At 36.4% G+C, this 24,947-nt stretch overlaps 2 protein-coding genes across 2 annotated transcripts; both read left to right on the top strand.

Moving 5' to 3' along the window:
* Positions 1–78: 78 nt before the first annotated feature.
* Positions 79–4,113, top strand: LOC141345527 (kelch repeat and BTB domain-containing protein 11). The gene is made up of 4 exons (XM_073850391.1): positions 79–775; positions 858–1,574; positions 1,875–2,175; positions 3,689–4,113. The coding sequence occupies exons 1-4, from the start codon at positions 443–445 to the stop codon at positions 4,030–4,032; spliced, it is 1,695 nt and encodes a 564-aa protein (XP_073706492.1). The 5' UTR covers positions 79–442; the 3' UTR covers positions 4,033–4,113.
* A 1,280-nt stretch (positions 4,114–5,393) lies between these two features.
* On the top strand, positions 5,394–24,901 carry cpt1b (carnitine palmitoyltransferase 1B (muscle)). The gene is made up of 19 exons (XM_073850857.1): positions 5,394–5,713; positions 6,956–7,117; positions 7,204–7,343; positions 14,825–14,996; positions 15,078–15,179; positions 15,757–15,894; positions 16,001–16,078; positions 18,151–18,258; positions 18,368–18,452; positions 18,556–18,751; positions 19,050–19,235; positions 20,949–21,054; positions 21,148–21,264; positions 21,409–21,573; positions 21,662–21,796; positions 22,454–22,606; positions 22,987–23,100; positions 23,213–23,305; positions 24,482–24,901. The coding sequence occupies exons 2-19, from the start codon at positions 6,977–6,979 to the stop codon at positions 24,563–24,565; spliced, it is 2,313 nt and encodes a 770-aa protein (XP_073706958.1). The 5' UTR covers positions 5,394–5,713; positions 6,956–6,976; the 3' UTR covers positions 24,566–24,901.
* Positions 24,902–24,947: the final 46 nt, after the last annotated feature.

Below are 24,947 nucleotides of genomic sequence, written 5' to 3'. Positions count from 1 at the left end.
TTTTAGTTTTGTAATTTCTGCTATAATATGTCTCATTTTAACAATATATTTTAGGTAAGATAAAGCACTATTTAAAACACTGTACCAGTTCTAAAATTTAAGGTTAAGAAAAAAATGTAAACACAGAGATCCATATAAAGTATATTGTAATCGAGCGTCATCAGTTCCCAAAATGATGTTGTGTAATTCAGTAGACTGAACAGAGTGGCCCACCATATTTTGTTTCCTGTTCCAGCGATTCCCTAAAATAGCTCTGCTGCGACTGTTCTGGCATACAGACGCCATATTGAGCCTTGAAAACAACCATGCATGATCTACCAAAAAACAGGCTGGATTTATCCTTCATCCACCATGGAATAGCATGGCCTTGGTTGGGATTGTGAGTCAGGCTTTTTTTTTAGGAACAGTAGTCTAGAATAGTTCCAACTGCAACTTTTTGCGGATGAAGAGGCATACAAAACCTGTAAGTCCCACAACTATTAAAGTATTCTACTTGAATGTGAACATGGCTAATCTATGGCATATTATAGTTGTGGGATTATTGTATTTTTGCACATGGCTGAAAAGAAGTTTAGAACAGATACAGAAATGTTTGGGCTTCAAAAGTAGTTTAAACTGGATTCAGTTTGGACAGCTAGATTCTGATGCTGTAGAAAAAAAGTCTGATGATAACCTACAGTCAGGCGTCTGGAGAACAAATGAAGAGTACAGGACGTATCGGCATCAGAGCAACGGACCAATGGTAGTGGTGCAAACCAGCACGCATACTTTCCACGTGAGTATATATATTTACAGGCATGCACATAAACCTTGCCCCACAAATGCATGATGTCATGCCTATTGGCGCTTACTTCCAGGTGAACCTGGAGAAGCTTGCAGACTGCAGCGAGTATTTCAATGCTCTGTCCCATTTCTGCATGAGAGAGACATCAGAGCGGCTGGTGCACCTTGAACATGTTCCCTCTCAAGTCTTCCACAATCTTCTACAGTTCTGCTTCCTACAGCGGTTCTGCGTTCCTGAAGACCTCCTTGTGGAACACCTACGGGTGAGCACCTACCTGCTTGCTTCCGCGTTTACCAATCGTCTACTGGTTGCCCTCTCTCAGGCCCTAACGGAGCACACCTGCTTGAGGTATCTACAGCTGGCTGAGGAACTCTGCAGTGAGGAGCTCCAAGAGACTGTGTTGACCTACCTGAGCAAGTATCTTCTGGAGCGTCCACACCTGAGCAAGGGCTTGGATCCACACCTTAAAGCAGAGCTTCTCAGATTAAGATCAAAGGGAACTCTACACTTATGCTGCTTAAGGAAAGAGAACTTGACCTCGAGGAATGACCCGGAAACAGATGCTGCTCGAAAGCTCTTCAGACTGGAGGATGATGGGAAATGGAGTTCTTGTACAGATCTCCCATTTTGTGCAGATAAGTGGTGCTTCACCACAGCGGTTCTTTATAATTATCTCTATCTCATAGGGGGTTATAGACACCGTGTAAGGAAGGGTTATGAGTTCAAGATGGCTTCCTTTCGCTACAACCCTTTCACCAATCAATGGGTATCATCAGCTCCTCTGATTAAGGTATGAATAAAGGTCAAAATCTTTGCCTCTTATATACCCTTTAGATTTCAAGCTGGTCATTAGCTGGTCCAAGATGATTAAATGGATACCAATAGGTACCTAACTCCGCTAGTCAAGCTGGTTGGGTCTAGCAGACCTTTGACCAGAAACAAACCATTTCATCATGTTCCAACCTGATGATCTATAATAGTATAACCTGGAACATATTGTCCTTTAAGGTCACGTTTCCCAGCTGATAAGTATCAGATATCCAGGAATAAAGGTCAAAGTTCAAATGTGACTGTCTATGATCTCTCTCAGCACAGGCGTCACTTCAGTGCAGCTGTGTGTGAGGGGAAAATCTTTGCTGTGGGCGGCTGGTATCTGGATTCCCTCGTGACTCCTGACTCCAGCACAGGCGTCTACACTGCTGTGGAGAGGTACGATCCGTGGAAAGACACCTGGGAATTTGTTTCTTCTCTTCCTCTCACAGACTTCCAGTTCAGCCTGTCTCTTTCCCATGATTCCCCACTCACAACCAGTCTGGGACACTGCCTCTATGTACTGGGGAACATCCAGAGAACTGGAGAGAAACTAGTGCTGCGCTATGATAGTAGACAAGGTACAATTTGATATGATGTAGCCTAGTGATTAATATATGAGGTAATAACAGAAAGGTTGTATGTTTGCTCACATTACCCCTGTTCCACCAGCATGAACTGGGTGCTAGTTTGGAGTTGGTTCGACTAGCGAGCCTTCTAAGAACTGGTTTGCCTTTCCATGGGCTAGAGAGCCACCACAGAACCAGGTCTTATGCCACTGAATATGTCTCATCTTTCCCAACAACACAAGGACCAGGCTTGTTTAAGATGCACCAGTGTAAGACGCAAGAGCGACTCGAAAGCAAACAACTCTTTAAAGGAATAGTTCACCCAAAAATGAAAATTCTGTCATTAATTTCTCCCCCCATGTCATTCCGAACCCGTAAGACCTTTGTTCATCTTCAGAACACAATTTAAGACACTTTTGATGAAATGGAGAGCTTTCTAAATCTCCATAGACAGCAAGGGTCCTTCCACGTTCAAGGTCCAGAAGGTTACTAAGAACATCGACAAAATAGTTCATATGACATCAGTGGTTCAACCGCAACCATGGAGGGTCAGAAAACTTTCGGATTTCATCAAAAGTAACTTAATAGGATGAACAAAGGTCTTGAGAGAATGATATGAAGGTAAGTAATTAATGACAGAATTAATTACTCAACCTTTAACAGATTAAGCTTTTGAATTGCTTACACTGTACTTTGCTGTATGTCAACCAGCCGTGCAGTGCCATCACATCTCAAACAAGCCTAATATCAACAATGGTGGGAATTGAGTTGATCTGCATGGCTGTGCGAACCTGCATCAGCATCCAAACATGGTAAATCCAAGGTGTTTGTGTTTAACTGCTATTTCAAAAATGGAAGTCAAACATTTCTGTTTGTTTTGCTGGCCATGGTAACCCCATCCCCAGCTCCTGACGCAAGCAGTTCTTACTTCTCAACCAGCAATGTTTTGATGCTACTTACAAACATATTTTCCTGGTTCACAGCTGGTGCTTTAGGTGTCGAAAGACAAGAACTGATTTGAAACTAGGCTCTGGCTCTGAACCAGCACTCAAACGGCCTAGGTGGAAAAGGGATAAATGAGCTGCTGCCATTGAGTTCCATTTATCAAAATGTATGGTTGCTCAAGGGTGACTATTAGCCTCTGGCTTCAAAATGCAAACTTAGCACGTTGTGACGCTCATTCAAGCGAAACTTCCAGCATACACTCTTAAAAAATAAAGGTTCTAAAGGGTGTTTTAGCAGTGATGCCAAAACTTTTCAGTGAATAGTTCTTCAAAGAATCATTTTGAAGAACGTTTTAAAAATCTAAAGAACCTTTATCGAATAAAAAGAATCTTCCATGGACGTTTAAGGTTCTTCATGGAACCTCGATGCTCATAAAGAACTTTTATTTTTAAGAATGTATGTATTCAGAGAGCAGTCATATGCATGGAAAAAATAATTCCCAAGATCATTAAGATGCATTTAGAAAATAGATTGGGCGAATTTCCATTTCATGCTACAATTCTCTCTCTTTTCCCCTTAGATTGTTGGTGTGAACTGCTCCCCACACTAACCCGCTCCAGTGCAGACCTCCCTATCTTGCACTTCCTGGGTGCTGCAAATGGTCAGTTGGTTGTAATGGGTGGGAACAATTCTGAAACCATGGTGACATCTTTCTGTGTGGACTCTCAGAAGTGGGGCCATATCAGAGCAATGGAGAAAACCACTTTAATTGGCCAGGGCACCGTTCTGCATAACGAGGTCTACATGTCAGGGATGAAGGACAATTCTGTAGTTAAACTGAACCTGCATTCACTGTCCCTCTGTCCTCTTCCTTCACTTCCAGTCAGCACCTGCTACGAGAGCCTTTTCCACCTCTACTTCTGACCTTCTTTTTCTTTGTTTAATTTCAACAAAATGTAAAAAAAACATTTCTCATAAGTAAATGTAACAACTTTTTAAAGTAAAGGCTTTTGAAAGCACTTATTATTGTGGCATAATCTTTCTTTGAAATAATTACAGTATACACAGATGTACACCATTAGTGGTACTTGTTAAGACAGGACTATTACTTTTGCACATACTTTTTCAGAATTTTAAATTCTGTAATTATTTACCCTGATAACACAAATCCCTTTTACATTAAGATTTACATTAAAAGAGGAACCAAGACATATCTTGAACCCACATTATTACAAAAACTTAAAACTGGGATCTTTTAACTTAAATCAGTAAGCAAATGCCTAATACCACTAAGAGCCGGGGGTGAAAACTTTTGAACAGAGTCAAGGTGTGTACATGTTTCTTATTTTGCCCAAACATCATAATTTTTTTTCATTTAGAATTGCCCTTCAGATACTACAGAAGATACTTATATGTTTCCCAGAAGACAAAATAAGTTACATTTACCCTGATCTTAACACATTGTGTTTCCTTCTACAGCATCAGTGAGCGTTTGTACCTTCTGTAATAGTTGCTTGCATCCCTCAGTTGTCCTCAGTGTGAAAAGATATATCTCAAAATCATATAGTCATTGTTGGAAAGGGTTTAAATATATACAAAAATGCTAAAAAAAAAAAAAACATTTTTTGGGAGCTGATTTTTTTTTCTGAAGAACAGCAGGCAGTTTAACTGTTCAGGACAAAACAAAAGACTCATAAACAACTATCACTAAACAAAAAAAAACAGCTGTGAATCATTCAACAACATAGTATTAAGTATCAAGCGTATGTAAACTTTTGAACAGGGCAATTTTTCATAAATTCAACTATTATTTTCTCTTGTGGACTATATGTAAACATCTTTTATGTGAGATATCTTATTCAGGTGAGTACTAAATAAAAAATAACATGCATTTTGTACGATCCCTTTTATTGTGGTAAATATTTCACATTTTGTCGATTCTACAAGGTGTATGTAAACTTTTGACCTCAACTGTAAACAAATCCAATTTTCTATTATTGTTCATAAAGTTCCATATTATGTAATATTAAAAACCATGTCTTTAAGAAGCCTCAACTATTACGTAACACACTCACAAGCCTAATTTCAAAGATGTGTTACAAAGAAACATCCCTACAAGTACAAAAAGTCTCTTAGTCTCAACAACTATCGTAAGAATGCTCTGGCATGCAGCCATGGGATATTTCCAGCTGCTCTGTTAAGATTTGGGCCTGTGCTTGATCATACAGTGTGTTCCGACTGTACAGCCACCAGTTTGACTCTGCCCTGAGTATCCAGTTACACATGCACAGAACGAGAGCCAGCATTTATGAGGGCCACTATGTAACAGGTAGTTTAGAGCGTACAAGAAGAAAGCAAACACTCACAGAAAACGGGCAACTCACAAAATAAAGGAAAACAGAGAGGGAGGGAGAGGAGAAAGTTTGAGTAGAAGAGGAGATAACCAGTCACTGAGCTACAGAGTGCATGAGAAGTCGACTGAAGGGCGCAAGAGTGAAGAAGAGCCTGCTTCCATAAAAGACATTCCAGTCCTACTGAAAGAAATCTGAATCTTTTTATCCACCGCGTTTCATCTGACTTGAAGTGTTTTACTGTCGCATTGCAGGTAATGTAAATTCATTACATTTCTTATTAAAGTTATAAAATATTTCTTATTAAAATATTTCTTTAGAGACTCACTGAATCTTTCTGTTTGATAATCTTTCAGGATTAAGCTAAATTGAGTTTGTGTAGCTACATCAGAGTGTGTCTTGCCTAGCTGTCTCTGTAAAATTGTACAGCTTTATTGCATTTTTCATCAAAGCACTTCCAAGTATTAATTATTATTTTGGTTATCACAAATATTTTCTTTGTAGTAAATATTTAAGCACTGTTAGAATTGTACTAAAGTTACATTTTTAAATATGCTTTTCATAGTAATTTTATTGCACCACATACTGGTGTTTAAAATTGACATATTGTTCCAATTTCAATATTACTGCTATTATATGATCAACAAAACGTACCATTCACAGATATACCGATGTCCATGTCAAATTGAATATAAAAAGTGTATTTTTAGCATACAACGTGCATATTCTATTTAAAAGCAATCTCCTGATCTACGCAGTCATGCGTCAGAGGTCACGTGTGTTTTGGCCAGTGTCACTGAAACTTCATCACACAAGAGCCCAGCCCTCCCAGATGTCCTACTACGTTATTTCTGACTGTTCAACTTTGCCCCACTTCCTCTGGCCGCAGTCATATGACATGGAAAAAGAAACATAAGCTTGACACTGTCACTGCATACCTGAACTCTGTGACTTTAGAGCCCTTATAAGTTCCTATATAGTTTCTAATAAATTCATTTTTTTTTGCATTTATCAGAATATTATTACATAGAAGAGACTCATTAAAGCATATTCTCCCTGCAGGTGAAATGGTACAATGGTGATTAATCTTAACTTCTATGAAGTTCTCCTGATCATAAATTTCATGGGACATTTTTTGATCATACAGTGTGTAAATTGTCAGGTTTTAACCTTAAGTCTTCAATAAGAACGTACATTGGATTTTATTATAATTTAAGCAGTTTATATAGCCCATTTTATAAACCTATTTTTTGTTTAGCTGAAGCTTGTATTTAAATTGGCATACAATACATTGATCACAGAACATTTAACCTGAGGTTAAGCGTCTCAAATAGCACAATGGTGATAATCCATCGGTCATTTCTAGCGTAACCTTTCACTTACTAGCCCAGATTTTTCCACTAGACTACAACAACTGAGTTGAAATGGTGTGTAAACATGGCATAAACTGCGTGTTTGCAAAAGAGACTTTATTACTTTATTATCTCAATCCTCAGGCTGTGTTTTAAGCCTGTATAATGGCAGAGGCTCATCAGGCGGTGGCATTTCAGTTCACCGTCACACCGGATGGCATTGACCTACAGTTGAGCCGCGAGGTTCTCAAACACATCTACATATCTGGAGTAACATCATGGAAGAAACGTGCCATCCGCTTCAAGGTGAATCAATCAATCTATCAATTTATCAATCAATCAATCAATCTGTGTAATGAAAATAGTATTTTATTTTATTTTATTTTGAGCAGAATGGGGTTCTCACAGGTGTGTACCCCGCCAGTCCCTCCAGCTGGTTAATAGTAGTTATTGCAATAATGAGCACTATGTATGCCAGGATTGACCCCTCCATGGGCATGATTGACAGGATCAAGACATCTCTACCTGTGAGGTAACTTTCTAAAACATTGATGGAAACTTCTGGTATGACCATGATGGTTATATATAAGCACAGATCCATAAATCTAAGCCAGAATTATGCGTGATTAAAGCAGCTTTGAAACAAACAGTCCTTGTGTAGATGGCCTTGTGCAGATTGCATGCATATTATCTATTTTTTAATAAATTGTATTTTCACATATGTGACCCTGGACCACAAAACCAGTCATAAGTAGCACAGGTACAGTAAAGACCAAAAGTTTGGACACACCTTCTCATTCAAATGAATGAGAAGGTGTGTTCAAACTTTTGGTCTGTACTGTATATTTTTCTGTTTATTAAAGTTTTTACTCTACATTTGTGCAGTTTTCAGTGGGTTAGTGATATTTTTTAAATATATATATATATATATTAGTGGTGGGCCGTTATCGGCGTTAACGTGCTGCGTTAACGTGAAACTCTTATCGCGCGATAAAAAAAATATCGCCGTTAATCTATTCTCAAATTTGGGTTGGGAGCTGGGTCTAAACTACGCAAGCTATGATGACTTTCACCTTGATAGTTTAACGCGGATGTATACCGAAGACTATAGAATAGGGTCGCGCGTTTATGTCTCCTCCGCCAAAACACAGACGGGATCGCGTCGTCCTCCATTCATAAAAACCGAATCTACTATAGCGAAATGCCACGTAAATTCGTCGTTTCTTGGATTCATAAATCAAATGTTGGTCAGTCACTTAATTCAAATCGCGATATGGACTAGTGTATGTGAAAACTGAAATGCAAAAAGACCGTTTTAATATGAATCCGATATGTTCCGTTTGCCTAGCTGTACTATGTATGCATTGCGGAGACGCGCTTTTAATACTGAAACACACGTGACGCTCCCGGTAATTTTTGGCATTTTCATCTCACATGAACAAATAAACTCAATCTCCCAAACTGCTGTGAGTGTCACTTTTACCGTTTCATTTGAGAAAACTAGCATCATATCATACTGTATGACACAGAAACTTCACGGCAACCTGTCAAAATAAAAGTACGGTGTAACATGTGATGGGCTGGGTAGGTGTTGACGTTAAAAAAACACAATCTAATAGGTAGAAAAAATTATTTCATTGTTAGTTAGTTAGTTAGTAAACACAAATACATCTAATTGAACATAATTTATTTTCATCAACAAATTATCATAGAACAGCTTTATGAGCTGTATGATCCATTCTCAAAGACTTTAAGTCATTATTTGGGTAGCACACATATTCTGAATGCCTTCAGCAGAATTCAAATTAGCCATTTTAATCTAGATTAATCTAGATTAATTCCAAGATTTAATCTAGATTAATCTAGATTAAAAAAATTAATCTATGCCCACCCCTAATATATATATAAATTATAGTGGTGGGCATAGATTAATTTTTTTAATCTAGATTAATTTCACTGTGATCTTGGAATTAATCTAGATTAAAATGGCTAATTTGAATTCTGCTGAAGGCATTCAGAATATGTGTGCTACCCAAATAATGACTAAAAGTAAGTCTTTGAGAATGGGTTTCTCAAGCCACACTGTCAGAAAAAAGGGTACGGTTGGGGTCCATTTGTGAACACTTAGGGTACAAATGGTGAAGTTGTACCCTCGATGGGTCATAGTTGCACCTTAGAGTACTCATATGTACCATTTAGGGGTAAAAAAGGTACAGATATGTTTCCAACTGCCAGAGGGTCCACGTTTGTACCATTTAATCCCCAAAGAAAGGTACAATCACTTGTGTGACCAAAGGAGTAAGCCAAAGTGTATGAAATAGTCACCCAAAATTAAACAGAGCAAGATAATCATTTTCATGAGTTGTTAGTTATTTGGAAGAGATGCACAAAATAACCAAATATGTTCAAGAGCCTGCATCTTTCTGACCAGTTCTAAACAGTACACACGCAAATTACATTTTAGTGATTATGCAGAACATCAAGATAATAACTTTTAAACGTAAAGCATTTGTATTAAAGTAGGTCTGCATTTTTAATTGTAATTTTAAACTGATATAAGAGCTGTTTTAAGTTTTGTTTTTAATGTAGAGTTAAACAAATACAACTAATACTAATAGTAATTAGCAAAAGCACAATGTAGTAGACAAAACTAAAGCCTTTTCGTGTCGTCCAATGGGATTGTAGCCCGCGCTGTGCATTTTGAAAATGAGATTGTGCATGACGGTTATTCTGGACATCATTCATTTTTGACACTGTCGACGGAGACGGATCTTATTCAAAAACTGAAAGAAGCTGCCGAGGAGCCTGGAATACATGTCACTGAAGACGAAGCACAGAAATTTAAAGGTAAGTTTAATTTTAAGTACTGTGAAAATCTGTTGGTTCCCTTTCGATTTTTGTTAACTTGACATTGCGTCTGTAGCCAGGCCTAACGTTATCTGATGCGTGAGGAAAACTTTCTTCGAAAACTTACCTGACAAAACCAACGCATTGCCATTACATTTTAAGCTTATTGTTATTATTACAATAATTTTTTATCATTTAGCCGGAAATTAAGATATAATTTTTCGCTTAACTCATACTCCACCTAGAGATGGCATGAGACGCTGACAAAACAGCGGTGAAACGGCCATAGAAACAGCTCTGGTCTATCGCGTTTGTGTACCATAGATTTATAAATTCAGTTTACCAAAATGTTCTTACTACTCTAATGTTAACGTTACGTTAACGTTAACTTACCCGTGTTTCCTTCCGGACACGAGCGAACGCCTTTTATTTTATCGCCTCTCCTAGTCTTTCTGGAATTATATACCTTACGATTATTATCCATGTTGATTTATATCAGTTTTGTTTGGTACATATTTAACCAACGTTATAAACGTAAGTCCAGGAGAGTCCTAATCATTTGTCATGTCGTTTCGAGGCGTCGGTATCGAGCCCTTCCAAGGACAGCAAGTAAAATTGGTTTAAGTTACCATTATTTATCAAAACTCGTGAAATACGTTTCTAGTCTGTGAGATGCAAATTTAAATAATTTGTCTTTTAATAATACACTCTCAGTTAAAAAAAGTATAGTTCTCTGTTAGTTCGTTAAGTGTACATTTTGGTACCTTTTAGCTTTTGTACATTTAGGGTACTGTTCCAGTGACAGTATTGTACCTTTTTCTGGAAGTGTATAAGTAGGCTACTAACTTATTGTGTATTTTTCTAAATTAAAGCAATGTTTTTATACTGATGAATGTCCATTGAAAAAAGAGATTTTATTGTTGCTGTTAAAACCTCAAGCTCACACAGACTATGCATTTTTTCCTTTTAGAAAATAAAGTGGATTTAACAAATTTGTACACAAGATGGAGGTGGTAACAGTAACACTAGTACCAATGCCAGCAGAAGCCTATCAACAAACTTCAACTACAGAAATGTAAGTATAACACTGAGTTTTGTGTATTATATTTGTCCTATGTTTAGCGGTTAACCGTGTTGATTTTTTTAATGCCTGATGCCAATATTTTAAAAAGCAGGGTGGCCAGTCAGCACACACAAGGAAAGTTGGGAGAGTTAGAGTTAGTTTCATCAAAATTATTTTAAATTGTGTTACAAAAATGAAGTCTTACTGGTTTGGAATGACATGAAGGGGAATAATTAATGACCAAACTAAACTTTTTGGCTGAATTAATGCTATAAGAAAGAAAATTTGAAAGACTAATAAGGTATCTTTAATTCTTTTTCTGTTACCGGCTTGAAAACTACGGGATTCTCCCATTTTTAAACTGTCACCGATAGCAATGTAGTAGTAGTAGATTGCTGAAGTCAGTAGATTTTACTCAGTCAAAATACATTAATTACATTTAATATTTTGGCTTTTATCATTATGTTAATAAATATTGAAATTAATTAAAATATTAACAAAATTACAAATTTGAGCCAAGGAAGATAAGAGAGATGAACATCCTCAGGGGTCAGTGATATCACAGATTCTAAATCAGTTATTGGCTTAAAATGAATGTTGAATGTCGATATAAATAAACAGTATGCTATAATGATAATTTACAGTTAAAACAAATTTGTAGAAACATTGTAATTTTCTAAATCTTCAGGTAAACAAATATTTGTGCATTCAATCTTAGAAATATTTGTATATTACCAAAGGGAAATGGCAATGAAAGAATATTAAAATGTCTGATTTGATTGTTTTGAAGTATTTTTAGTTAATTTAAATGATTAACTTTATCTTTTTGTAAATTTTCAGTTGTGTGATGAAGCTGACCGAATGCATTCATCAACTGTCAGTTTAAGCCGGCACTTCAGGGATGGCTTTACCAGTATTGTGCCCAAGGTGCTTCAGCTTGTTCAAAGAAATGCTCCGTTGGACGAAGTCTACAAGAAGCAAGAGAAAAGATGCCTGCAGAAGATCTAGGTATTGACATAAACATAGTGGTTTTGTGATTATCTATTGATTGATTATCTATTAAGCTTTTTTAAATGATATTTATAAATGATATTTAAATGTTTTTTCTTTGTGTGAAAAAAATCTTCATGCCTTAAAATTGCTCGAATGTAACTCTACAACTTGATTGGTTACAAGGTAGTTTATGGCAAAATTTTCACATTATTTGTCTTAAAACATTTAAAATAGCACATTGCATTGTTTTACTGATAGATTTTTGATGTTTTCTTTTCTTCTCAGTGTGATGCTGATACTCCATACCCAACCTTACAGTTGGCAGAAACTGACTGGAAAATGGCTTTCTCCAAGAGGGTACAACTTTTCAAAGTGGATGGTGTGGAGTTGTGCAAGGAACTAGGAGTTGAAGAAAGGATCACTACAATGCACAGCCTTCAGTGCTTACTATTGTTTTCAACTTGGCTTGTCCACCCTACATGAAGAATTCACTGACTTTCTGGCAGCATGCCATAGCAAAGATAACTGAGGTGGGTGGCAAGCCCCTTCCAATATCTATCACCCAAATAATTAATATCCTGTGTTAAAATGCCAAATATATTGATACACAAGGGTGAAGATTTCGACATTCAGTGTTTCAAAAGTGATTTAAATCCAATACATTTTAAATGTCAACAGTGTATATATATAATGTGGCAAGTTTTTTTAATACCAGTGTCGTATAATTCACAGTTCCATGCATAAGCAGTAAAAGTTGACTTTGAATGAAGTGTTATAAAACCAGGGCAAGAGATGGACTTTCAGGCCCTTGCCGTATACTCTGCTTATGATAAATAAGTAGTTTGTGACCCTCAAGAATGTTTAAAAAGTTCCAATTAGTACTGTGTATTAGTGTAGTACTGCGTTTGGTAAAAATGGGTTTGTGATAAAAAGAATTTACGCATATAAAGTTACAATATGAAATGTGTACTGTTGGAAAAGGGTTGTTTTTTATTCTTAATGTTTAAAACATTTTTTAGAAAATGTAGAATGCAGTAGAAAAATTTACTTAATGGGATGTATTGGTTATGAAAAATTTAATATTAAGCTTAATATTCTTGATATTTCCAATTTTATAAAATGTTTAAAAAAAGTTAGAAATAGTATAAACAATTGTTTTTGGAAAAAAGAATTGCTCAATATTTGCATTCTTTTAAAACACATTGAGGTAGAGCTTATTTTGTGATAAAATGTTAGGGTATAATCAATTAATGAAATGTGTACTGTTGGAAAAAATGTTTTGCTTTATAAGAACAGTTTTGAGTATGAAATTTCTATTTATTTTTTTAAGTAAAATTTTGCAATATGCATCCTGTTATGACATTGTGATAGAGTTTAAAACATTCATCCTGTGAAAAATGTGAGAATGTAATGTTTTGAATGTTTAATAAATGTGATAAACAGCATCCTGGCCTTTTTAATGTGTTGTATGTAGTACAGATTTGCCACCATAAGGTACAAAAGGCTTGTCACTGGGGCAGTACCCTTAAAAAAGACAAATTTGTACCTTTTTTAAAAGTACATTATGGTACCATAGCACTAAATGGTACAATTTAGTCAGCAAAGGTACATATTTGCCTTTGTAAGGTACATACTGCAAGGGTACAGATATGTACCCATGTGAAAGGGTACAACGGGTGTACCCTTGAGGGTACTGCCCCAGTGACAAGCCTTTGTACCCCTGAAGGTACAAATTTTGCACATTTTTTCTGACAGTGCAGGGGGCACATTAGACCATGGGCTCATCTCCTGTTTCCAAAATGCATCACAAACTGCTTGACAATTGCATTTACAACACAATTAACTATACAAACTTGTGTAACCAACTATTCCTACACCGCATGTACTTCTGCGTAAAAGGCTGCGTGACGTGCGCTTTGCAGTCAAATACACAGACGCGCACGGGCATGGATGTCTTCGTGCATAGTCTTCGGTTAAACTGCGTTGCTTTTAGAAGCGTCAATTCAGCATATAGTTTAATGTCTTTATTTCAGGATTATCGAAGTAAATTATAACTCAGATTTGAGATTTTCACTGGGGCACGTGCCCCAGTAAAAAGGGTCTAGCAACACCCCTGCCCTGAAGCAAACCCGGCGGCTTCATAGCTGCATCCATCTTAGCACGTCTGGTTTTGATGTGGTAATTTCACAGTAGGCATATTACACACAGGTTCGAAGACTCGTTCTCGCCCCTTACAGTGCAATTCGGCTAGGTATACATCCGCGCTAAAATATCAAGGTGAAAGTCATCATAGCTTGCGTAGTATAGACCCAGCTCCCAACCCAACTTTGAGAATAGATTAACGGCGATATTTTTTTAATCGCCCGATAAGAGTCTCACGTTAACGCAGCACGTTAACGCCGATAACGGCCCACCACTAATAAATTAATAAATAAATATTTTTAAAATGGGTTTTTATACAAAAACTGCTTTTTTATGTAAAATTCACTTTATAAAAGACCCACATTTCTAACTTTAATTCATGGGGATAACATGGATAATTTCACATGGTTTAGTGTAAGATTTTTGCCCATCTTTTGGAAAATCCAGTTTTAAAAGTTAAAAAAAATAACTTTTACCAGTAGGTGGCTGCAGAGCTCCACTATTTGCTATTTGCTATTTGACCACCTGAAAGATATTTTTTCACAAGTTTTTTCAGTTGAATTCATATTTACAGTACAGACCAAACATTCGGACACACCTTCTTATTTATTTGTATATTACTGTATATTTGTAGGAATAGCCAACAAATAAGTAAAGATCATGTTCCATGAAGATATTTTTAAAATTTCCTACCATAAATATATCAAAACGTAATTTTTGATTAGTAATATGCATTGCTAAGAACTTCATTTGGACAACTTCAAAGGCAATTTTCTTAATATTTAGATTTTTTTTGCACCCTCAGATTTTCAAATAGTTGTATCTTGGCAAAATATTGTAACAAACCAAGTTCATTTATTCAACTTTCAGATTTTTTTCACAAAACCCTTTTGATTGGTTTTGTGGTCTATGGTCACATATATAACTTTTTAATAATATTTTAATAATACTTTTCTTTCCCCATGTAGTGAGTTCATGACTGTTCAGACTCAGACGGTGTTGAGTGCCATTCTGTTTGCCACAGGCCTGTGGTTATCATTCATCTTTCTGCTGCGGTACATCCTGAAAGCTCTCCTGTCCTATCACAGCTGGATCTTTGAGTCACATGGCAAAATGACCTTTTCTACTAAAGTCTGGCTGGTGAGTCTCCCATGAAATAAAATGCATGTATAATGCAGTTTAAAAAATGGCTGGTTTTATGAATAATTCTGTCTGTTTTAGAGTCTCGTAAAGCTGTTGTCTGGTCGGCGGCCATTGCTCTACAGCTTTCAGGCATCTCTGCCCCATCTGCCGGTACCGAGCATTGATGACACAATCAGCAGGGTAAAATATCATCAGCTGGCATGAATATATAATGCTGTCAAGAGTGCTGGTCACATTAAAATTCGTGTTAATATGTGACCCTGGACCACAAAACCATTTTTTTTTTTTTTTTTTTTTATTATATACCAGAACTGAATAAATTAAGCTTTCCATTGATGTATGGTTTGTTAGGATAGGACATACAACTATTTGAAAATTTGCAATCTGAGGTTGCAAAAAAATCTAAATATTGAGAAAATCACCTTTAAAGTTGTCCACATGAAACTGTTAGCAATGCATATTAATAATCAAAATTTACATTTTGATATATTTACGGTAAGAAATGTACAAAATATCTTCATGGAACGTGATCTTTGCTTAATATCCTAATGATTTTTTGGATAAAAAAAAAACTGATAATTTTGACCCATAAAATTAATTGTTCACTAATGTATGTGTGCTACTTATGACTGGTTTCGTGGTCCAGGGTCATATATATATATATATATATATATATATATATATATATATATATATATATGTTATATTATTTATATTATTATATTATTTATATTATTTATTTTCTTCATTGTTTTAGTATCTTGAATCAGTTCGACCACTTCTGGATGATGAGCAATATAAACAGATGGAGATTGTTGCAAATGACTTCAAAAAGGACCCTGCACCCAAACTCCAAAAACACCTCAAACTCAAATCCTGGTGGGCCACAAATTATGTAAGTAAACAAAGCCGAAGATCTTCTTCATGAGTGGACTATAAATCAGTGCAAACCCTTTTAAATTTGCTGGCAAACTAACAGGCATGGCATTGCGTGTTAACAGGTAAGCGATTGGTGGGAGGAGTATATCTACCTGAGAGGACGGGACCCAATCATGGTCAACAGCAACTTCTACACGATGGTGAGTACAGTATTACAATAAGCCTATCAGACCTATCAAGCACTGAGCAGGTCACCCTTTAAAATGGCTTGAAATGCAGTTTTTATTCTTGTGTTGACATACTTCCTATTGAAACGGGAAGTTGGGAAGGATACAGTTGAGGTCAAAAGTTTACTTACACTATGCAGAATCTGCAAAATGTTAATTATTTTACCAAAATAATCGTGCAAAATGTATGTTATTTTTTATTTAGTACTGAGTTTTAGTACTGAAGATATTTCACATAAAATATGTTTACATATAATTCATGATAGAAAATAATAGTTGAATTTTATTTACGTTGAATTGAAGTTTACATACACTTGATTGTGTCTTGTTACCTGAATGATCCACAGCTGTGTTTTTTTTTTTTTTTGTGATATTTGTTCATGAGTCCCTTGTTTTTCCTGAACACTTAAACTGCCTGCTGTTCTTCAGAAAAATCCTTCAGGTCCCAGGAACTCTTTGGTTTTTCAGCATTTTGTGTATTAGAACCCTTTTCAACAATGACTGCATGATTTAGAGGTCACACTGAAGACAACTGAGGGACTCATATGCAACTATTACAGAAGGTTCAAATGCTCACTGATGCTTTAGAAGGAAACACAATGCATTAAAGGGATAGTTCACCCAAAAATGAAAAATTTGATGTTTATCTGCTTACCCCCAATGCATCCAAGATGTAGGTTACTTTGTTTCCCCAGAAAAACACAAACGAAGATTTTTTACGAAAACCGGTGCAGTCTGCCAGCCAAATAATGTGAGTGGATGGGCACCAGACCTTTAAAAGTAAACAAAAACATGCACAGACAAATCCAAATTACACCCTGCGGCTCGTGATGATACATTGATGTCCTAAGACACGAAACGATCGGTTTTTGAGAGAAACTGAACAGTATTTATATCATTTTTTACCTTTGTTACAACGCCACGTCCATCTCTCCTGAGTAAGCGTTTGGCATCAGTCACGTCACATGAGCACGCGCTCTGTGGTAGAATACGCAAACGCCGGAAGCGATCTGTCGCATGTATACGACACTCATTGTTTACACAGAGCACAGAGATTGTGGGTATAGCGGCTATTCAAAATGGTAAATACTTGCGCTTATCCTGATTGTTTAAACCGATTTAAAGCTAAAAGATTACATTAGTTTGCGCAAACTCATCCGGGACTTTTCACTGATTTCCCCTTACGGCGTTTGCGTATTCTACGCTAGAGCGCGTGCTCATGTGACGTGACAAATGCCAAACTCGTGCACATTACAGATGGACGTGGCTGTGTATCAAAGGTAAAAAATGATATAAATACTGTTCAGTTTCTCTCAAAAACCGATCGTTTCGTGTCTTAAGACATCAATGTATCGTCACGAGTCGCAGGGTGTAATTTGGATTTGTCTGTGCATGTTTTTGTTTACTTTTAAAGGTCTGGTGCCCATCCACACCCATGATAAGGCTGGCAGACAGCACCGGTTTTCATTAAAAATCTTCGTTTGTATTCTTCTGAGGAAACTAAGTCACCTACATCTTGGATGCATTGGGGGTAAGCAGATAAACATCAAATTTTCATTTTTGGGTGAACTATCCCTTTAAGAGCCGGGGGATGAAAACTTTTGGAATTTGAAGATCAAGGTAAATTCAACTTATTTTGTCATGCTAGTATCTTTTCTAGCTTCTGAAGGGCAATACTAAATGGGAAAAATATATATTTAGGCAAAATTAGAAAAATGTACACATCTTCATTCTGTTCAAAAGTTTACACTCCCCGGCTCTTAATGCATGGTTTTTCTTTCCAGAGCATCAGCGAGCGTTTGAACCTTCTGTAATAGTTGCATTTGAGTCCCTCAGTTGTCCTCAGTGTGAAAAGATGGATCTCAAAATCATACAGTCATTGGAAAGGGGTTCAAATACACAAAAATGAAAAAACTAAGAATTTGTGGGACATGAAGGTTTTTTCAGAACCACCAGCTAACTATAAAAAAAGCAGTTGACCTTCATAAACATTAAGTAATTTTTTATAGCCTTATTTACTAAAATTGTTTCCTTCCATCTGCCAGGATTTTCTCTATGTGATTCCTACACACAGACAGGCTGCACGAGCAGCAAACGTAGTTCATGCCATGCTGCAGTATCGGCGTAAGCTGGAGCGAGGAGAACTTACCCCGGTACTGACATATAAACACAAAATAGCCTTTCCATCCACAACACTGAATTACCATGCAAAATATAAATACAGGAAAGTTTCCTATCATGCCCTTTGTTTTCTCTTCTCAGCTGAGAGCTCTTGGGATTGTCCCCATGTGCTCTTTTCAATATGAGAGGATGTTCAACACCACCCGTATTCCTGGCATTGAGACTGGTAATGACATTTTTCATTGATTTTATTGCTTTTCTATGTGAGGATAGGCCTACAGATTCCTGGATGTGTATTCCAAATCCCACACTGATTTGTTCATGCTCAGATTTTGTGCAACATCTGAAGGATAGGAAGCACCTGGTTGTGTACCATCGAGGCCGTTTCTTTAAGGTGTGGTTGTACTATGGTGGTCGCCACCTTTGGCCCTCAGAGCTTGAGATGCAGTTTCAACGCATCCTGGATGACAAATCTGAACCTCAACCTGGAGAGATCAAACTCCCTGCACTGACTGCTGGGAACAGGTGAAGATGAGCTTGTAATTGTCCAGCAACTGTGTACTAAACCAGAGGATTTCAAACAGTTCGAACAGTATGACTTTCTTCTGTGGAACCCACAAGAAGACATTTTGAAGGATGTTGGAAACCAAACCGTTTTAGATCCCACTGACCTTCAATGCATGGACAAAAACTACAATGAAAGTCAATGGGAACTGAAACTGTTGGTTTACTAAAATTCTTCAAAGTATTGTGTTTTCTCTTCCACACAAAAAGTAGTGCATGTCAAGGCTGAATGAAATCTTCCCCTTTAACACACATTCAGGGTTCCCTGGGCAAGGGCCCGTTTAAAGTACTTCTATGAGGGTGTCAACCGGTCATCTCTGGAGGCCATTGAAACAGCTGCATTTTTTCTGACCCTGGACGATGAAGCTCATGGATACGATCCAGAGAACATACGGTCCCTAGACCTCTACGCCAAATCACTACTGCATGGAAAGTGCTATGACAGGTAGGAATCAGTGGTATTTCAGTATTATTTATGTACAGTGGTGGCCAAAATGATTAGAACAGTGGTATTTTGACCGGCTTAAAATGGTTTTAAGTCAGTTATTTCTATCTTTTGCTGTAGTGTGTTAGTAGGAAATATTCAAACATTCATTTGCCATTAATTGTAATCATCCAGTGTTATAGCCATAACTTCTATTAACTAAATTAAATCAACATTTGGTGTGACCATCCTTTGCGTTTAAAGCAGCTTTTGCCTTAGGTGCACTTGCTCAGGCAGCTTTGCAGGTAGGCTTCTTGAAGCATCTTGAAGACAGTGCCACAGTTCTTCTGGATTTAGTCTGTCACAGTTTGTTCTGTTTCTTCATGTCATTTCAGACAGACTGGATGATGATGAGATCAGATCTCTGTGTGGCTGTTGTCAGACTCTTTGTGCAAACAAACATCTCACTGCTTTTTTACAATTAATGGCAAAATGAATGTATGAAAATGTAAATGTTCCTACTGACACACTAAAGCAAAAGATAAAAATAATAACTGATTTAAAACCATTTTTAGCTGGTCAAAATACTAGTGTTTTAACCATTTTGGCCACCACTGTATGATTTATTAATATTCTAGAATATAATTGAATTTGCTTTTATTTTTTCAGTTAGCATTGTTAATTTTAGTTAAAGTGTTAATAATTTTCTCATGTCCTTTATTTTTTATTCGTTTTTTTGTATTGTATTGTATTTTGTAATTTTTTATATTTATCTTTAGCTGTATTTTCCCTTTGAGATTTAATTGTAACACTTTAATACTATTTTTTAATCTAAATTTTTTTTTTTTTTAGCTTCATTTCAATTAATGAAAGTGTTTTTTAATAGTTTTTATTTTAGTTAATGACAGCAACACTGCAAGTAACACTTTTAAAGGAGAAGCTCACTTCCAGAACAAAAATTTACAGATAATTTACTCACCCCCTTGCCATCCAAGATGTTCATGTCAAACACGTCAAGTAAAACATTTTAGTTTTTCTCTCCATACAGTGGACTTCTATGGTGCCTGTGTTTGAACTTCCAAAATGCAGTTTAAATGCAGCATCAAAGTGCTCTAAATGATCCCAGCCGAGGTAGAAGGGTCTTATCTAGTGAAACGATCGGTTATTTTCTAAAAAAAATTACAATTTATATACTTTTTAACCTCAAGTGCTCGTCTTGTATAGCTCTGCATCAACTCATTTTCTCCCCCAACTTCAAAATCACCCTACGTCGCTGCAGAAGTACCGACACAGTGTTTACAAAGTCAATGTGCAAAGAAGATTAAACGCCCTTTAAACAAGACGAGCATTTGAGGTTAAAAAAAAAGTATATACTTTTTTTTTTTTTTTTTTTTTAGAAAATAACCAATCGTTTCACTAGGTAAGACCCTTCTTCCTCGGCTGGGATTGTTTAGAGCCCTTTGAAGCTGCATTTAAACTGCATTTTGGAAGTTCAAACTCGGGGGCACCATAGAAGTCCACTATATGGAAATATCCAAATGTTTTCCTCAAAAACATAATTTCTACGAACCTCTAAGACTCGAACCTCTTGGATGACAAGGGGGTGAGTAAATTATCTGTAAATTTTTGTTCTTGAAGTGAACTTCTCCTTTAAGTCTCATTAACATAATTATTTTTGGGTGACCATGACCAATTGCACTTCTACACACTGAAACATATTCTCTCGCCTGTCAGGTGGTTTGATAAATCCTTCAATTTAATAGTCTACAAGAATGGTAAAATCGGCGTCAACACTGAGCATTCATGGGCTGACTCGCCTATCATAGGACACATGTGGGAGGTAAACAATCAGTAATAATAACTGCAAATACATTTATGTCTGAATGACACTATTAGGCTTTAAGAATTAACATCGATGTAACTTTCTGTTCAGTATGTTTTAGCCACAGACTCTTTCCACCTTGGATACACGGCGGAGGGGCATTGCAAAGGAGATACCAACAAAAGCCTGGCACCCCCTACCAGACTACAGTGGGACATCCCAAAAGCAGTATGAATTTATCCTTACATCTTAGGTGTTTTACAAAATCTGAAAGGATTTAACTACTCTAACTGGGTGTTTGATGTACATCCTAAAAACAGTAAGATCATGTCTACACTAATAACTGATTAAACTTCCTTATGTCTCTCTCAGTGCCAAGAGATTATTGAAGGCTCGTACATGATTGCAAAGGGAATTGCTGACGATGTGGATTTCCACGGCTGCTTGTTTAATGAGTTTGGAAAGGGCCTGATAAAGAAATGCAGAACAAGTCCAGATGCTTTTATCCAGCTGGCATTGCAGCTAGCTCAATACAGGGTACGAGCCACACATATTTACATACAATCCCTATGCAAAAATGTGTGTATATTGTGAACAAACCATTTAATGAAGTTTGTTGGAGCAGGACAAAGGTGAATTCTGTCTGACTTACGAATCATCAATGACACGGATGTTCCGCGAGGGCCGGACGGAAACCGTACGCTCGTGCACCTCTGAGTCCACAGCGTTTGTCAAAGCAATGGAGGACAAGAAAACCACGGTGAGAGCAATATTTGTACAGACCTAACCAAGGAGTTATATTTGAGAAATAGCACCATTTTAAAAGTTAAAATTCATATTTGTGACTCTGGATGACAAAACCTGCTTTAAGGGTATATTTGTAGCCAAGTATACACATAATAAATAATAAATATAATAGCCAAAAAACATTGTATGGGTCAAAATTATTTTAAAAAATGCATGCCAAAAATCATTAGGATATTAAGTAAAGATCATGTTCCATGAAAATATTTAGTAAATTTCCTACCGTAAATATATCAAAACTTTTTTTTTTGTAATATGCATTGCCAAGAACTTCATTTGGACAACTTTAAAGGCGATTTCCTCAATATTTAGATTTTTTTGCACACTCAGATTCCAGATTTTTTAATAGTTTTATCTCAGCCCAATATCCTAAAAAACATACATCAATGAAAAACTTATTTAGCTTTCAGATCATGTATAAATCGCAGTTTTTAAAAAACTGACCCCATGACTGTTTTCTTTGGTAACTGAAAACTTACCAAAACTTCCACACTAAACATCCAGTGGAACATTTACTTTAAGCTTTGAAATTCTGTATTCATTTTAACCTCTTTTTCAAAATTATATTTTCCTGTCTGTGTTTTTTTTTTTTTTTTTTTTTTTTGTTAACCAGAATGAGCAAAGGTTAGCACTATTCAAGAAAGCTGCAGATAAACATCAAAACATGTACCGTTTGGCTATGACAGGAGCCGGAATCGACCGCCATCTCTTTTGCCTCTACATTGTGTCCAAAGTAATGGGCATTGACTCACCCTTCCTCAAACAGGTGTGTAAAGGTCTGTTTCTTGAGTATCCACCTTATTCTTCAACGCGGAAGTAAGCATATGGGCGAGACTTCCGGTTCATTAGCCACTATAGGAAATAATGAGAAGAATAACAACAGGCTGTAAACAGTAAAACTTTGCACTACAAACTAGTGTGCTCATAATTAAGATAATACATTAAAAATAATATGATAAAACATATCAATTTGTAATATCAAGCAGCAAAACGAACTGTTTGTATAGTTAAAAATAGCTGGAGGTATAGACCAGAAGCTTGACACAATAAATGGCCGCGCCCACTCTAACGGGAAAAATTAGGTGGATAAAATATAACATACCTGTTTAATTTTGCTAAAGTCTCAATGGCACTTTCTTTTCATAGGTTTTGTCAGAACCCTGGCGTCTCTCCACCAGTCAGACCCCTCAACAGCAGCTCAATCTCATCGACATGCAGAAGTTTCCTAAATATGTGGGAGCAGGAGGCGGCTTTGGGCCTGTGAGTTTCACTCACGCTCCCTACAGTACACAACGTGTCATTGCAACGCGTTTAGTAAACAAATAAAGCTGAAATTTGATCGTTTTTTTTATTTAAAACTCTTTATATGCAGGTTGCTGATGACGGTTATGGTGTTTCTTACATCATTGTCGGCGAGAATCTCATTACATTCCACATTTCCAGCAAGTTCTCCAGCCCCGAGACGGTAAGAGGATTATAAACGTTGGCATTTTTCTCATAAGATAACACATAAAACTGATCAATAAATTAAGGTTAATAAAAAAGTTTACATACACCTTGCAGAGTCTGCAAAATGTTCATTATTTTACCAAAATAAGAGGGATCATGCAAAATGCATGTTATGACCTAAGACATTTCACATAAAGACTTTTATAGTCCACAAGAGAAAATAATAGTTGAATTTATAAAAATTACCTCGTTCAAAAGTTTACATTCACTTGATTCTTAATACTGTTGTTACCTGAATGATCCAAAGATGTGTTTTGTTTGTTTAGTGATAGTTGTTCATAAGTCCCTTGTTTGTCCTGAACAGTTAAACTGTCTACTGTTCTTCAGAAAAATCCTTTGGGTCCCACAAACTGTGTTTTTAGGGCATTTCTGTGTATTTGAACCCTTTTCAACAATGACTGTATGATTTTGGGATCCATTTGATCATACAATAGGTTCAAACGTTCACTGATGCTTCAGAAGGAAACACGATGCATTAAGAGCCAGGGGCGAAAACTTTTTGAATTCGAAGGTCAGGATAAATGTTACTTATTTTGCCTTCTGGGAAACATTTAAAAGTCTTCTGTAGCTTCTGAAGGGCAGTACAAAATGAAAAAAAGATGTTATATTTAGGTAAAATAAGAAAAAATGTAGGCCTACACATCTTCATTCTGTTCAAAAGTTTACACCCCTGGCTCTTAATGCATAATGCTTCCTTCTGAAGCATCAGTGAGCAATTGGAACCTTCTGTGATAGTTGCATATGAGTCCTTCAGTAGTCCTCAGTGTGAAAAGATGGATCTCAAAATCAAAAATCATTGCTGGAAAGGGTTCAAATACACAAAAATGCTAAAAAAAAAATATATATTTTTTTTTTATTTTTATTTTGTGGGACTATTTTCTAAAGAACAGCAGGCAGTTTAACTGTTCAGGACAAACAAGGGAAGTATGTAAGGTGCAAGGTGTATGTAAACGTTTAAGAATTAATTATTATTATGGATAGTCATTATGGACAGTTAAAGAATTAAAGAAAATTCTGGATTACTAGAAATCCGTTAAAATCATTATTTTGAATGGTTTATATGCTGATTTAGTATCACTACACTTCTGAATCTGTTCCTCATCTTGGACTGTCTTTTTTTCTCGGTCTTCAGGACTCGTTCCGCTTTGGCCAAAATATCAGACAAGCCATGCTGGACATAAGAGCTCTATTCAACCTGAAAGAGAAGAAGATGTGACTCCTAAAAACAGGAAGATTCAACTTCAAAGCTGACCCAAACTGAAAGCACCAGTTTAAAGGATAATAATCTGAACAAACACCACAGATAACAACCAGTAGGTTTTGCTAGCACTAAACCTGTACATATATTGTAGTCATTTATAGCAAAAACATGCTTAGAGAATCTGTGCACTTAGATACTTTAGAGCAATGCTGGGGAAAAGCAAGTGTAAAAACAATGACTGTATTTAATTGTAAATATTTTAGCATGTAGTCTTTGGGAAACGATTGTAAATATTTAATTTGTGCATATTTACTTCTAAAATGTTGAATTGAATTAAACTGAGAAAAACAATTTGGATTTTAACATTCATCATGCACAATCATACACATTTCAAGAG

The sequence above is a fragment of the Garra rufa genome, chromosome 11 (genome assembly GCF_049309525.1).
Source record: "Garra rufa chromosome 11, GarRuf1.0, whole genome shotgun sequence".
Classification (NCBI taxonomy): Eukaryota; Metazoa; Chordata; class Actinopteri; order Cypriniformes; family Cyprinidae; genus Garra; species Garra rufa.
This window is presented reverse-complemented; position numbering and strand designations above follow the sequence as displayed.

What these genes read in the sequence shown, in the direction of transcription:
- cpt1b (XM_073850857.1), top strand. Translation starts at nt 6,977, where the DNA reads ATGGCAGAGGCTCATCAGGCGGTGGCATTTCAGTTCACCGTCACACCG. An exon ending in AACGTGCCATCCGCTTCAAG is followed by an intron (nt 7,118 to 7,203) that starts GTGAATCAATCA and finishes TATTTTGAGCAG; the next exon opens with AATGGGGTTCTCACAGGTGT. An exon ending in AGTGGGACATCCCAAAAGCA is followed by an intron (nt 21,265 to 21,408) that starts GTATGAATTTAT and finishes TGTCTCTCTCAG; the next exon opens with TGCCAAGAGATTATTGAAGG.
- LOC141345527 (XM_073850391.1), top strand. Translation starts at nt 443, where the DNA reads ATGAAGAGGCATACAAAACCTGTAAGTCCCACAACTATTAAAGTATTC. An exon ending in CATCAGCTCCTCTGATTAAG is followed by an intron (nt 1,575 to 1,874) that starts GTATGAATAAAG and finishes GATCTCTCTCAG; the next exon opens with CACAGGCGTCACTTCAGTGC. An exon ending in GCGCTATGATAGTAGACAAG is followed by an intron (nt 2,176 to 3,688) that starts GTACAATTTGAT and finishes TTTTCCCCTTAG; the next exon opens with ATTGTTGGTGTGAACTGCTC.